At 42.3% G+C, this 16,269-nt stretch overlaps 2 protein-coding genes across 5 annotated transcripts in view; one reads left to right on the top strand and one right to left on the bottom strand.

The window, feature by feature from the left end:
• Positions 1–625: 625 nt before the first annotated feature.
• Positions 626–2,165, bottom strand: LOC122742953 (regulator of G protein signaling 9 binding protein). Its single transcript, XM_043987561.1, has one exon. It carries the CDS (start codon positions 2,144–2,146, stop codon positions 1,433–1,435), a length of 714 nt encoding a protein of 237 aa, XP_043843496.1. The 5' UTR covers positions 2,147–2,165; the 3' UTR covers positions 626–1,432.
• A 1,997-nt stretch (positions 2,166–4,162) lies between these two features.
• The window catches only part of ANKRD27 (ankyrin repeat domain 27), an 86,068-nt gene continuing 73,961 nt past the window's right edge, over positions 4,163–16,269 (top strand). For all 4 annotated transcript variants that reach the window (XM_043987459.1, XM_043987460.1, XM_043987458.1 and 1 more), the window contains exon 1: positions 4,163–4,268. The gene's annotated coding sequence lies outside the window, so the exon portion shown is untranslated. The remainder of the gene's footprint in view (positions 4,269–16,269) is intronic.

The following is a 16,269-nucleotide window of genomic DNA, read 5'->3' as shown; positions in this document are numbered from 1 at the left end:
CTAATATTAGGACATTCCACACATATTTATTGAATGGAACTGTTTACTCTGAAGTGGGTACATTAGTGTGTATAGCATGAATCATTGTCAAGGCTTTTATGCAAAAGGAGAGTAGGATAAATTATGCATTTGGTATATTTATTTGGGCTTGAATTCCTTATATTGTTTTTGTTGTGAATTTGAGATTTTGAAAACTAACAAGATGAAAATAACTTAGGCATTTGAGATTTGTTTTCCAAATGAAAAATACTAAAATTCTCAAAAATGAAAATTCTCAGCTAACAATATTTGGACTGGTGAACCTAATAACTGATCAATTCACTATTTCTCTAGATTAGTGGTAGATCATGATTTCTCTCAGCAGTGATGTAAACTGAATTCTTGCCTATAAAGGTTGTGACTGGTCATTTTGGACATAAAATTTACCTTCATTTCCTGCAGTTTCCATCAGAGTCAGAGGCCCTGGCATCCCCTTAAGCAAGCTAAAATATTATTGTTCTCACTATGCATTTTGCTGCTAAGGATTATAGGATTAGGATTTAGAAAAGGATTTCCCCTCCCCCCAACCTTGTATGGGCAGCAGCTCTAGTCTAGCTATGGAACAAAGACAAATTAGAGTGAAGGAGAAAGTGTCAATTTTAATTATGTTTTGCTCACCACCAAAGTCTATTAAAATGACTTTCCATTTTCTCCTTCCTGAGTGAAACAGGTTTATTTCTGATCTTCAATAGTTAATGTGCAGTTTAACCCATCTACATTAAAGGGCACACTCAACTGGAATAGAATATCTGTAGTTTAAGGGAGAACAGTTTTGTGAGACCGTGGGAACATAACTTTTTCTACTGATCTAGTTTGGCTTGTTTTGTGACTAAAGAGAAGCCTGGTCAAAGAGTACAATCAATCAGGCACCGTTTACTGTGGTTCACTATTTGATTATTCTCCTAAACTCAGGCCTGAAGAAATCAGATAAAAATTGCTTATTTGCTATTTACTATTCCTTTCAGAAAAAAAGGAAAAGGAAACGTTTTACAAAACGACCCATTGTATTTTTCCCCAAATTATACTTGGGGGTGTCAAATTCAGACACTTTGTAAACATGAACCAGCAGCACATCATAACCTATTAAAGAGAGGTAATTTGGGGTCGTTGTGATAGGTCTTCTATTAATAGCAGGTAAATCTCTTCTAGCCGTTAGCTATAATACCCAGATAATTTGTGCAAAATTAACTCTTCCAGGTCCAGAAAGCAAACATTGCTTTGTAGAGTCTGAAGTGTACTTAAAAAAACCAGATTCACTGCAGAAGACATCCACATCCCTTACATTAAAACACACAAAACCCCAACCACTTTGGTCTTTCAAAGGAATAGAAGTTTTGATGGGAACTGGGGGAAGTGTCCGTCAGTCAGTCTGTGATTGAGCCCCCCATTTCCATTAGGACAATTTCACCACACACACAGCCAAGATAACAGCTATGATGAGCACAGCACTGAAAACAATCGCAGCCAGAAGTTTGCTAATGTCACAAAAGCCTTTTCTCTCTTCTACTGAGACGAAACCCCCCGAGGAAGCTCCTGCACTGGTGGTGGATTTGAGCTCTGCCCCGGGATCCTGTTTGGCCTCCACAGTCCACTGAGGCACGTTCACTTTCATCTCCATTTCATACATCATCTCTCCCACCTTGTGGATCTCCTGCTCCAGGTCTTTCAGATCCACTTCATCGATGTTGCGTTCGGCCTCGTACTTCATGTTCTGGACGCTCATGGCTCGTGCAGCCACGCCCGCGGTGCCTCCAGACATGCCCGTCTGGATGAGGTGCCTCCTGGGCACGTTTAAGGGGAACTCTAGCCCCAGCTCCAGGGCCCGCTTCATGTCGGTCTCCAGGATCTCCAGGCATGTAGAGAAAATAACCCAGAGGCGCTCGAACTCTGCCTTGTCCTCCTTGCTGACATTCTTGTCCTTCAGGGCCGCGGTGAGCTTGTTCCTGTTGGCCACAGCCAAATCGTGCGCTTTCTGCCGCGTCTGCTTCAGCTCCTCTCGCAGGTTCTGCGAGTCCGCGGTGCCGCCCACGCTGAGGACCATGTGCCGGTAGCAGGCTGTCACTCGGTTCAAGGCGTCCAGGAGCGCTTTGCACTCTTCTTTCGCCATACTTCTGAGGGGGTTGATTGCTGCTCCTCCTCCCTGTTGTTGCCGCGGCTCCTAGGGTCCCAAGGGCCAGCGCTGGACGCAGTCTTTTCACGCTCACGAGCTCGGAGAGGCAGGGACCCGAAGGCACCGGCCGCCGCCCTCGGACGTGGTTCGAGCTGAGCTCTTCTTCATCGTTCCCCTCTTCTCTCCATGCAGGTGTCCGGCTCGCGGGGGCCCAGCGTTAGAGGGGCCAAGGCTAGCTCGGTGCGGCGCCCGGGACGGCCCCACAATGAGTTCATCTCCTGCTGGACCCCGCGTCCAGCCTAGCCAAGGTCCAGGGCTCCCCGCTTTTCCTTTTAAAAAATCTTTGTGTTTCTCGTCCCCACTCACCGGAATCAAGAGTACGAGACTGGGGCATCCATCCTTTCCGCACCTGGCAGAGCCCTGGCCCCGCCGGGGTCCCGCGACGTTGATCCTATAATCTGATAGTCTCTCTGGCTCCCGTGCCCCAGGTTCTCCCGCCCTACAGTCTGGGGTGGGCGGCGCTGCGGGGGGCCGGGCAGGTCACATGCCTCCTCCGCCCCTCCCAGGATCATCTCTGGTTTACTCGGGGGAGATGCATATTGAAAGACTGCAATCCCTCAGCATCCAATCCGAGAGCCGAGAGGAAGATGGGACGGGGCGTGCCATGGTAAGCAGAGTCCCGGGGTGTCCTGTGCTAGAAGGCGGTGGCGGAATCTAACAGAATGTCAACTAGCATGGCCTTGAAGTCGGTTCCGATCCGCGCCTCGACACTTTCTTGTGGAGTTACACTGGAAAAATAAATTCCGTTCTTTGAGCCCAGGTTTCCTCATTTCTATAATGGGGATAGGATAATCTTTGCATTGCCTGTCTCGTCAGGGATATTGTGCCCAATTGAAAACCTGAAGGTGCAATAAAAACGAGAGTTCTTGTGAAAGAGAAGACTCGGGTTCAAATTGTGCCTGGCACTTGCTGTGTGATTATACAGGTCACCCTACTCATTTGGACCGCAATTTCCTTAGCTGTAAAATGGACATCGTTACCCGTAGCACCAAACACATAAGGTTTTTGTGAGACAAATGAGAAAATGTATTAAAAAAATCTGTTGCAAACTCGCCCATCCCAGTTTCCTTTCTCCCATAGTATCTTGCATTTATTTAACTACTTTATATATGTATGTGTTAACTTTATATTTGTGCTGCACATCTTTTTTTTTTTTTTTTTTTTTTTGCGGGGCAGTGGGGGTTAAGTGACTTGCCCGGGGTCACACAGCTAGTAAGTAAAGTGTCCGAGGCCGGATTTGAACTCAGATACTCCTGAATCCAGGGCCAGTGCTTTATCCACTGCACCACCTAGCTGCCCCTTGCACATCTCTTTATAGGTATCTGTTCTCCCTATCAGAGTGTATGTAAACTTTCGAGCAGGGAGCTACTCATTCTTTGTACTTGTATCCTGTAGCACGGACACGTAGTAGGTGCTTACTACTTATTCGATCTAACTTCTTCATTTTGTGGTTGGGGAAACTGAGTCCCAGTGAGGGGAAATAATTTGGCCCAGATCTCAAAGCGCGTTAGAGGTAGAGGAGGGACTAGAACCTAGTTCTCCAAATCTACAGCTCACAGTCTTGTTACCCCATGGGTGATGTAGGTGGAGACTCGCATTACCCCGCCCTCGGAGTCCCTTCTGCGAATGCTTGCCCTATACAGTGCACGGAAAGCCAACCCACCGGGATGCAAACTCAAGCTTTTTATCGAAAGCTACCACAGACCAGCCAGCCATGCAAGCCGGCCTCTCTTCAGTCACAAGCGCAGAACCCGCACCCAATAGCCGGATAGCCCTGCGCATGTTCAGTAGCGGCAGGGCGCTCTCGTAGGAAGCCTCGCTTTGAGGCTCCGCCTTTCGAACTAGCTAGGCTTTGGCGATTGCTCTGCCTGTGTGTCAGTTTTCGCGGAGGCGGCCGCTGATTGGTAGGTTTGCAGCTCCGGGGCTGAGAGCCCTCCGGGGCCAGGGTGAGTGGCTTGGGAGGGGCGGGGAAGGCTCTGCGTTGAAGGTGCAGATGTTGCCGCCTTCGCCACAGCCTCCCCGGAGATGGGCAGGAAGTGAAACCATGGTAGTTACCTGAGTAAGTGGTTCTCCACAAGTTCCTAGGGCTGACGTCCCGTTCCCCTGGCTTGGGAGGGTGGGGGCGGTGGGCACCTGAACGGGCCGGGGCAGCAGGAAGCCGGAGGGGCCCCCCACCCCCTTGGTGACCGCCGCCCCTCGTCCGCAGGTGTCTCTGCTTACCTTGTTCCGGCTCCGCCGGGGCCTCACCGGGGCATGGGGCCGGGGAAAGCAGCAGGGCCCGGCCGGGGGAGGGCCCTGTACTCGTGTCAGTCCCCGCGCCCTCCCCGGCTGTGCGGGGCGTGGGGCCTCGGTGTTTGTCCACCCCGTCCCCACCCCTCACCCCTCAGTCTGGCCCCTGCTTCCTCCCCAGCTCTCTCCGTCCCTAGTCCAAGAGTGCAACTTTTGCTCTTTTTGTGAAAAGTGCTAAGTAGGTCTCCGGGCCAGGGTCCCAGGGTCTCAGAGTCTTGGTGCATGTCAGGGAGGGAGTCCCTGAAGAGGAGTCGGTGTCTTCACCAGGGGGAGGGGGGGGGTGGTTCTTAATAGATCGGCTTTGAAGTCAGTCATCATTCTTGACCTTTCAGGCTCGCAGCTATCCTGCAGCGGGGCACTTCTTTGTGTGTTTGGGAAACCGAAAGTCAGGGTTCATTTCCCACATCTTGCACTTAGGACAGTCTGTCATCTTTGCCACGGTGGTACCTGTCCTGTGAGCTGTAGGATACTCGAATCTATTTCATAGTTTTTGATTTTCCCCGTGTCAGGGTAGGTAGGTATTAAACACTGTTGACTTGCTGTTTAATAAGACACTGTTGGCGTTGATGACCATGCTGTTTGGTTTTAGGGCAGTGGCTGAGGTTTCATTTTCTCAGAAGTATAAGCCATACAGCTAGGCTGCGGGGATCTTCTCTTTTAAATTAAACTTATCTTTGTTTTTGCCTGCTACATCTGAAGGCAGTCTTCTCATATTTCCCTCTTCCTTCCTTCCTTCTCTCTAAGTTCCCTTTTCACTTCCTCTCTTGCATGTCTGGATTAAAAACTCTGGCAGTTAGAGGACAAGTAAGTCTGTGTCATTTAGTCACTGACAGCAGATATATAAATAAATGTTGTTTGTCTCCATTATTCTGGGTGGTGCTATAATAATGGGTTTGGTTTTGTTAAGTACAAGCTGGAATGTGGTGGCTTCCTAGTTAATTAATAGCTTGAAAATATTTCTGAAGTGAGGAGTAGATGCCCTTCAGACAAAAATAAGAAATTGGATGTATTATATAAGACCCTTATCCTAAAGTAGCTTAATGACTTTTAAAGGAATTATTATGTTTCTGAGGCCTTCATAGCAAAGGTCCAATTTCACTTTAAATTAATGAATAATTTGTTGTAGCAAGGCAATGAATATTATTCCCCTTAAGAAATAACAGGTTCGACAGAGCTTAAAGCCTACAATGCATTTTTCTTGCATTAACCTCTTTGAGATTGATAGTATTTCCATTATACAGGTGAGGAAACTAAGGTTTAGAGGGATGAAATTTCTTATCCTTGGTCACAAGAATCTTTTATCTAGAGCTAAAAGGGACCTTAGTTGCCATCTAGGCCAACCCTTTTGTTTTTCAGTTGAGGAAGCTGAACCTCAGAGAGGTTGTGATTTGTCCTAGGTCTTTACATCATGTAGAGGCCCTTAAGTCTAGCTCTCTTTAAATGATAGCATTAATTGGAAAGGGGTTCCTAGTTTTACAGGGTCTCTAATTGTTCAATGTGTGAGGTACAAAAGCAATGTTTTCATCAAGATACTACTGTTTTTCAACTTTTTGTTTGATACAGTGTCCCCAGGATAAGAGTACATATTGGGTTTGGGAATGATGTTAATTTACTGTTTTAACACTTGTACAGCACCCTAAGTTTTTTAGACTTCTTTGTGATCTTTTATTAATCTCTGTAAAATAGATCAGTGATTAATATTGAGGCAAAAAAATTCAGTTCAGTACAAGTATTTATTATTGAGCTACTTTCATGTTAACTCGATATATAAATTAAGATTTAGACATTCTGGCATTATTCCTTCTGTGCTTATGTCCTTTTATGAGAAATGATAATAAGTGGCATCTAATGAATTATGGTTTTAATCCAGACTCTCGCCTAAAATGAGGTTGGAGGCAGATGTATTTGGTGACATATACTACTTGGGACAAAGTGTAATGGATTAGAGTTAGGTCAAAGAGTCACAGAATGTTGGTGCTGAATGTGACTTTTAGAGCTATCTACTTCAACACCCTCATTTTACAGGTGAGAAAACAGGTCTGGAAAGGGATTGCCACATGTCACTTAGGTAATTGGTGGTAGGGTATATTGAAGAATCTCTGACTCTCCACTGTCTCTTTTGTACCTTTTGATTATCTAGCCTAATCCTCTCATTTTACATATTAGGAAGGCCCAAAGTCAGATAGCAAGTTAGTAGCAGAGATAGAACCAGAATCCAGGTCTCTAACTTATAGTTGGTTCATTCATTCAATAAACATTTGTTGAATACTTTTTCCCTTGTACTACACTGACTCATTGCTTGGTACAAGTGTTCTGTAGGTCTCTAGTTAGGGGTGTTGATGTGTATGTTTATAGATTTCTTCCCAACTAATTCTAAGTTACTAGAGGGTAGACACCGCTTCCCTTTTTTCTTTATATCTCTTTCCCTGCTCTCTTTCCAGTAATATTAGATATATTCACAATTTTAGGTTTGAAGACTTGAGTTTTCTGGGTCCAAAACAAGGCAGTGGATTATCACTTTTGACCCTCAGAGTAATGAGAGTAAGAGATCAGTGTTAAATCTGAATAGAACATTTTACTTTTTCACTTCTTCCTGTGCAGCCTCCAACTGTCTCATGCACTGACTAAGATTATTTGGAAGATCATCAACTGAAAAACCCACTAAGAAAATTAGGGGTCTTTCTCTTTGATCATTGTTTCTACTAAAGGGGTAATCAAAGACTAAGAAAACACCACTAAGATACTTTTTGTTATTTACTGTGTGAATACTATATGAAGATATACTGTAAGTATATTCTACAAGAAAACTGATTATTATGTCAGCATGTAATATGTACTTTGCTGGATGTTTTTGTTTGTTTTTAGTTTGGAAGAACCCAAACTATGACATTATTTCTGTTTAAGATGCCTTTAACTTGGTTTATAGTGTTCTTGATGGAAACTTAGATAACTAATATTTGGTTAGATAACTGATATTGGTCTAAGGCACTTATAACTATCTTTCCTATATTTTCTGTGAAAAATTGTCCCTGACATCACCCACATTCAGGAATTTAAACATTTATTTAAAGATGTTCTTAAAATGGAGGATGAGTTCTTCACTATGCTCTATATAAGTATGAATTTAACAGGTAATTTTAAACATGAAATCAAGTTTATGTTAATGTAGTTGACAGGGCATTCTTGTGTGTTCTAAACATGATGATTTGATCATGTTTATGATGTATGATCACATGATAGCTATGCATATTAAAATTAACCATATAGTATATATTGTGACATCTAATTACTTGAAAGCATTTGAATTTCAACATTGGAAGCAGTGGATTAGGCATAGGACTGATCATTGCTATCCTCAACTTGTGCATTATACACTTAGAAACAGGTTAATTAGTATTGAGTCAGTTAATATGTAGGTGAATGAGACAAAGTACTCATGTGTCCAAATCCACAGGGTGATAATGAATAACCCATGAAGCAGTCGTCTGCTGTTTGACACCAGAAGATGGTAGAATAATTGTCAGCCACAAAGAATCACTTCTTAATGAAATCCTCTTGCATTTAGTTTCTGTAGTTCCTTGGCTCTAAGAATACCAAGATAATTAATAGATATTAAGTCCTATAATAGTAAATCTTTGTATGTTCCACAGTCTTCCCCAGCAGTGTATTCTAAATGCTACCTGCATCTTGAAGTTTCTTTTTAAATTGTAATACATACATAAATTTATTTTTGTCCTGCTGTGACCTAAGTTTAAGAAGTATTTCTTTTAGATAAATTGTAATAATTAATGGCTAATGTTTAGATATGCATTTTAATGAATTATATTAAATAGTTATCAATACATTTAAATAGACAGGAAATAATGAAGACTTTGGGGGAATATCACAAGCTTGGCACTGAGGCACAATATAATAGCAGTGAGGGACTTCATTTACCTAGATACTTGCTGGAATATTTCGAATAGTTAATAATTCCTTGACTTGCCTTAAAAATAATTTCATTCATCAAAAGTTAGAGTAACTAACAAGAAATTCTGCTCTATGTGTGATTCTCATCAACAAGGAACTGGATGCTGGGGTAAAAGGACCATTGTAGCTAGATACCTTGTGGTTTTATGATTTTTTTTTGGGAGGGGGGGTCAATGGGGATTAAGTGACTTGCCCAGGGTCACACAGCTAGTGTCAAGTGTCTGAGGCTGGATTTGAACTCAGGTCCTCCTGAATCCATCGCCAGTGCTTTATCCATTGCACCACCTAGCTGCCCCCAGGTTTTATGATTTTTGATAAGAGGAGAAGGCTGGGCATAGTCCAACCCAATCTCTAGATATTTGGGAGAGCAGTGCTTAGAGAGAGGAGAAGTAGGATCCTCTGGCCCAAAATTTTGCAAGGAAGTCAGCCCATGAGGGATAGAAACCTTGAGAATGATATTCTAAAGCTATTCAGTGAAATGATTCCAGTGAGGAAAAAAAATTCTCTTAAGAGACTATTGTAGGGGCAGCTAGGTGGCGCAGTGGATAGAGCACTGGCCCTGGAGTCAGGAGTACCTGAGTTCAAATCCGGCCTCAGACACTTAACACACACTTACTAGCTGTGTGACCCTGGGCAAGTCACTTAACCCCAATTGCCTCACTTTAAAAAAAAAAAAAAGAGACTATTGTGAGGGGAAGCTAGGTGGCTCAGTGGATAAAGCACCGGCCCTGGATTCAAGAGTACCTGAGTTCAAATCTGGCCTCTGATACTTGACACTTACTAGCTGTGTGACCCTGGGCAAGTCATTTAATCCTCACTGCCCCACTTAAAAAAAAAGAGAGACTTGTGATGAGACCACGGTACTGAGAAGGCAGCACAGTATTGGAAAGAATATTGAATTTAGAGTCACAGGCCCTGAATTTGAATCCCAGCTGTGTCACCTTTGTGACTTAGGGCTAGTTACTTAAGCTCTGCTCTGGGCCTCAGTTTCCATATCAGATGAGGCGGTTGGAGTGGGTGGCCTCCAAGGTCCCTTTCAGCTTCAAGTCTGTGATCCTGTGACATATGTAAGCGAATGGGGAACTCATTAGCCAGCTAAGATTTTTGCTGTCCTCTGTGTGTGTGTGTGTGTGTGTGTGTGTGTTCATGTGTTAAAGCACACACAACATTATTACCTAGAGAGCCTGGTCAACCTGAGGAAATTTTGGGGAAGGATATTGATTCTAGGAAATATCATTAGCCGGAATACTTGTTGATTTGGACACACCTCTTTGAAGATAAATGACTCCCTCATGCAGGGATTATTTGATTAGGTATTTTACATCTGAGCAGGATAGGTCTAAAGGAGACAAATAGACCTGCCTCAGATTCAGAGGATGTTGAAGTCTAATGAGGTCAGAAATAAGAGAACTGAGATCTGACTTCAGCCATTGGAGGTGCTTGGAAGTTGGTGGTGTCCTCAGCAGAGGTCTGTGCATCTGAGCACCACCTTTCCCCCTGCTGTGGAGAGGTGGTGGTAGAGCTTCTCAATCACATGTCCTTAGGAAGGGAGGGAGTTCAATGATTCAAGCAAATTGGGAGCTGGACAGGGCAGCCAAAGAATTCTTAGAGTGGGAACCATGGCGTTTTGGACAGCACAAAGTTCCTGAACATCTAAAGTTCCTGAGAACCTCTTGTCTTTCTAGAAGCTTCCTAGAGAGAAGTGGAACAACTTGTTGATGGTGGAGTGGGTGAAGCAGCAAAAGATAACTGTGTGGAAGAACAAACTTGGACTTTACCTTCCTGTAACTTCTTTTTTTTTTGCCCAAATTTGAACTCAGGACCTCCTGAATCCAGGGCTGGTGCTTTATCCGCTGTGCCCCCTAGCTGCACCTGTAACTTCTGATATTAAGAACGGTGATTTAAATTTATCTAGGGCTTTAAAATTTCATATCACTTCACACACAAGATTTTACTTAGCCTTATAATAACCTTTTGAAGAAGGTAATACAGGTGAGGAAACTGAGGCAGAGAAATAACTTGTTCATGGTCACATAGCTGGGATGGGTTTTGAACTTGAGTTATTCTGACCGACTCCAAGCTTAGCACTGTATCCACTATACCATGCTAACTCTGCCATGTGGACTGTTTAAGTCTGATGAGAATGGTGATACCTCTCTAGCAAAATCAACAAAATTGTTTTCCGAGAGAGTTCCAAATTTTAGGGCAATATCATAAGGCTGGAGGCCTATGTAGAAGGGAAGAAATTAGCTCTCTAGCAAACCTGAAGTATCCAGAATATAGGGTGGCACTGTAACTTGGGAGTATAGGTAGCTTTCAGGGGATGAGGAGGAATGGGGGTGTGTGTGCTGGGGAGAGGAAGTGTAGAAGTTGGGATCCACCAATGGTAGAGATCTTGCATGTTTATGGGTTGATGTGAATCCTTTGTGAGGAGTGAAATTGAGGCTCTTTTGTCAATATTGTTAGCTTGGGTCCTTTTAGGGGAGCTGTGGTCCTTTTACTTACTTCTATGACAAACTATACGTGAGATAAATATACTAAAGTTCCAAGGAGAAACATTGAGTTGAGGCATAAGGCAAAGACTGATTTATACCTATTTCCCCAACATTGAACATGCTCTGTTTAAGTCCAGAGTTTGGGGTCCTGGCCATGACTGCTATTAGTAACATCCTTGGGGAGAAGGAAGCAGTGTGCATGGCCTTTTCTCACCTCACCTGGGTTTCTGGGTCCCCTCTAAGAGAAATGATTATTAAATAACCAAATATTGGGGAGATCGAGGATTTTTTCCCTTCCTCAATTGGAGATTAGGTCAAAGCTTAGTTTTGTAAAGGGCAGGGCAGATGATGATGAGATGAAGTCTTGGAATTGTTACCCCACCAACTAGAGAACTTTACAAAGAATTTAATCTAGGGTGAATTCCAGACCATTGTGTTCTACTAGCCAAGTCTGAGAAGAGGTGGACCTCCTTTTGTATAGACTGCTCTAGACAGGGATAGTATCCATAAGAGATAAATCTTTGACTAAGACTGAGTGTTCAGAGATACTTATTAGACCCTCATTAGAATAACCCTAATTTTAATATTCATTCTTTCATTACTTGTTAACTAGTCAGAGTTGATTGCAATCCTCAGGAACACCCAAGGTCATATAAGCATAGAGTGGGTTCCATGAGGGGTCTTTGGCATTTAAAAGTGCCACTGATCCCTTTAATTATCTGCTAGTATGATAACTAAAATGAAACTAAGTTTCTTGAACTTTTTATTTAGTCTCTAGCTCCCCAATTTTTGTTTGCCTCTCTTCATTTACTTCCCTGAACCCTTTCGTAGGCCAAATGACTCCCATCTACACTAGCCAAGACTTATCAAATCACTTATTTTCAAGGAGAAATGAATGAATACATCAACAAGTACCCAGTCCAAAGGTACCCATCAAAGATGCCATTATCATCTTCATTGATGGTTGTGTCCAGCATCTTTCAAAGAGAGATTTAATCGTTCCTCAACATACCTTATCCCTTAATCTTATCAAGTCCTGACTGACATGGGTCCTACTGACATGGAAGCAAAGATGTCATGGAGAATAATAATGGAGAAATTATGTGAAAGAGTAGTAGAGTCTTCTGGGAAGAATGCTTTGACTCCCAAGGCTCAGGAAGAACTTTCCTGGTAAGGAAAGCTAAGAATAAAAAAAGGTTTGGGATTTTTTCCTGTCTATATTGGGTAAAGGAATATGAAAGAAGGAAAGTGTTTATATGAAGGGTTTATAGTAGATAGAATGATAAATCTGAAAGTAGCTGTGTGCTAGTCACTTAAGTTATTTATTAAGCATATATTATGTGCTAAGCACTGTGCTAGGTGTTGGGGGCACAAATATAGCCCAGACATGATATCCCATGGGTACTGCCCTTCTCCCCCACTCAGCTCCAACCTGCTCTTATGCTAGCAGGTCTCCAGTTCTCTTATCAGAGTCAGGCGAGGGAGGTACATTCCCTGCCTACTACTCAGCTCTCAGGTGTGGAGAGGATACATTCCTGTTTCTTGCCACTGTTGTTTCTTTGCTTCCACTTGTACTTTCCATTTATATATAATCAGTCACAATCACTTTATTAACTTAAACAGAAAACATTTACTAAACGATAAGTCAAAAACAGGAATGATAAAAACATTAGAGTCTACCCTTAAACCAATGCACATAAATAGTTGCACACTGTCTGTGGTGGGTTGAGAGGGAAGGAGAGTGGACCCACACAGAAGGTTTGAAGTGTAGTTCTTTGTTGAGAAGGGTAGGGGAAGCTTGTAGTTTGGTGAGGCTTGAGAAAGGAAGAGATTTGGAATGGCTGCAGTGGTGGGGCAGAAAATCTATTAGGATTGAGGGCTAGTTGAGATTATAGATTCGTAGTGGATCTAATTAGTATTGTTTCATTTCTTTCTCTCTCTTTTTTTTTTTGGTGAGGCAGTTGGGGTTAAGTGACTTGTCCAGGGTCACACAGCTAGTAAGTGTTAAGTGTCTGAGGCCGGATTTGAACTCAGGTACTCCTGACTCCAGGGCCGGTGCTCTATCCACTGCGCCACCTAGCCGCCCCCCAGCTTCTTACTTTTATGAATGCTTTGAAGGCCAAACAGGATTTTGTGTTTTATCCTGGAGATGATAGAGAGCTACTTGAGTTTAGGGGAGTGGTGACGTGGTCACCACTTTAGGAGGATTAATTTGACAACTTTATAGAGAACAGACTGGAGTGAGGAGAGACTTGAAGTCTGGCGACCAGACAGAAGGCTATTACAGTAGTCTAGGTGAGAAGTGTGGGTATGAGGATCCAAACCAGGGTGGTGGGAATGTCCAAGGTTAGAAGGGATGGGTACATATGAGAAAGGTTATGAAGGTAGAATTGACAGGACTTGACAACAGATTGGTTAATGGGAGATGAGAGACAGTGATGGATTGAAGATGACACTTGGTATGTAAAACGAGGAGGATAGTGGTGCTCACCTCAGGAATAGGAAAATTAGGAAGAGGAAGGGTTTGGGGTTGTGGGTGGAGACGAGTTCAGTTTTGGATATGTTAAATTTAAGAGGTATTTGGGATATCTAGTTTGAGATGTCTGTTAGAAAATTGGAGAAAGGAGACAAGGTCACGAGAGATCTTAGGGCTAGATAAATAGGTCTGGGAATCATCTCTAGGAGATAAGTGAATCCATGGGAGCTGATGAGATCATCAAACAAAATAACAGTAGAGAAGAGGCCCCAGGACAGAGCCTTGGGGGACACCTGTGTTTAGTGGATGAAGCTCCAGCATAGTAGACAAAGAAGTAGTGATCAGAGTTAAGAAGAGAACCAGCAGAGAATGGTGTCATGAAAATCTAGAGGGAAGATAACGTCAAGGAGAAGAGGGTGATCAACAGTAGCAGAGGTTGTTCAGAGATCAAGAAGAATGAGGATTGATTGAGAAAAGGCCATTGAATTTGGCAATTGAGAAGGCATTGGTAACTTCAGGAGAGAGGAAGTTCAATTGAATGATGACATAGAGCTGGAAGTGGAGGCACTAATTGTTGATAGCCTTCTCAGAGAGTTTAGCTGCAAAAATAGAAGGGTAAAATGGAGGGGGTTGGGGTTTGGCAAGTCAGAAGCAGTAATAGAACAAAGGAACAACAAATTCAAGAGTAGAGCACTGTATGGAGTTGAATTGATTTAACTATAGGGCCAAAACTGGGAAAGGAAGGAAGAAAGTGAAGCCTGACAGAGGCCTATGGCCTGGGAAAGACTATTGAGTAAAGGGGGAGATCATAGTGAGGTTGAAGACTAGGTTGAGGAGGAAAAAGGCATAGGGAGAGTTAAAATGATGGGAGGCTATGGTTTCAGAATTCCTGATTATGGAATGAGTACTTGTGGGCAATGGGAAAATTAAGGTTGTGACTCCCTATATTTAGCTATAATGTAGTGAAGGAGGAGGTCATAAGAGCTGAGAAGACTGAGGAACTGGGAGTTTAGGGTGTTTGATGTAACATCAGCATGTATGAGGGTGGGAGGTGGAGTAGAGAGAAGACTCTCTTTGTAAGAGGAGAGAGAATCACATGGATGCAGTAAACCTTAGAAGGATTCCTGAATGATGGTGGCAAGGGAAGGGTTTGGCAGTTGGAATGGAGAGCAATGAGTAATGAATATTTTTTAGAAAATAGATTTTATTGTTATCTTTTGTTTTTATATCACCTAGATTTCCTTTCACATTCCTTCTCCAACTCCTTTCCAGAAAGCCTTCCCTTATAAAACAATTTTTTAAAAAAATAAAAGAGGAAGAGAAAAATTCAGCAAAACCAATCATAAAAAAATCTAACATCATATGTTTTCATATTCATGTACCCTGATCTCTGCTGTCTGCAAAGTAGTTGGGTGAGGTGTTTTCCCATATTTTTTTTTTGTGCCCTCACTTATGCTTTATAATTTCACAGAATTCATTTTTGATTGTTTTATGATTCTTCTTTCCACTTACACTGTCGTCCTTGTTCGTATTGTTTTCCAGGTACTGATTACTTATTTTGTATCAGTTCAAGTAAATCTTTCCATGCTTCTCTGTATTCATAATATTTATTGTCTCTTACAGCATAGTAATTTTCCCACGATTTAGCTATTTTCCATTTGATGCTCATCTACACTGTTTCTAATTGTTGGCTACCACAAAAAAATACAGCTGTAAGTATTTTGATGCATAGGAGTCTTTCACTTTATCAGTGACCTCCTTGGGGTACATACATTACAATGCAATCTCTGGTTCCAAAAATTGGAACTTGATAGAAACGATTATTTCTTTAATATATTAATAATAAAATTTTGAATTAGGACTAAAGTATTTTCCACTTCCTCATCCAGAAATCAACCATTGTGGGACTCTTGGACAAGACTTACCTGGGCAGGAAGGCTAAGAACTAATCAAAGACTGTAAAGAAATTCAAAGTTTTGACAAATGAGTGGATTCCTGCTCACTGTATTTACTTAGACACGTCTGGGAAAATTTGGATTCTCTGCCCCAGTGACTTTTAGGGAGACAGAACTAGTTCCAAATGTATGCTGGGCTCTTTCCCTCAGGTCTTGGGCAGATTGCTTCTCCAGGCATCCTAAGACTGTTAGCTTGTTTGGCTGCCATAGAAACTTGTTGACTCATCCAGATTTTTCAGTCCACGAAAAACCCGCAGGTTCTTTTCATGCAACCTGGTGTCTAGTTACAACAACTGCCTACTTTATGCTTGTCAAATCGATGGCAGGCAAGTTTAAGATTCTTTTATTTGATGCCTTTTAAAACATCACAGCCATTTTTTGATCATTATATTCTGATCATTGCTTCCCCTTTTAAACCCTTCTTATAACAAAGAACATCAATTAAGTAAAACAGTCACATGCGATTTTGAAATTTGGTACAGATAAAGGCATGTTAATAGTCAGCCCAGTTTTCTGGCTGGTCAACATCTTTTTAATTCTTAATCTGCCATCTAGTGTGTTAGCTTTCCCTCCTAGCCTTGTGCCACTGGCAGTTTTGATAAGGATACCATCTATGCCTTTATTCACGGCATTGATAAAAATATTAGACAGCATGGGGCCAAACATGGATTCCTTGGGCACTTCACTGGAAACCTCCTTCCAAATTTCCATTCAACTATTAAGATTCTTTGAAAATGGCTACTAGCTATGTATATTTACTATTGCCTAGCCTATTTTTTTCTCCACAAGAATAGTATAAAAATCGTATCAACTATATATAAAGATGAAGGGAAGCGCATAATCATTTATGTAATGCCTACTCTGTGCCAGTTATTT

Source organism: Dromiciops gliroides, chromosome 2 (genome assembly GCF_019393635.1).
Source record: "Dromiciops gliroides isolate mDroGli1 chromosome 2, mDroGli1.pri, whole genome shotgun sequence".
Lineage (NCBI taxonomy): Eukaryota > Metazoa > Chordata > Mammalia > Microbiotheria > Microbiotheriidae > Dromiciops > Dromiciops gliroides.
This window is presented reverse-complemented; position numbering and strand designations above follow the sequence as displayed.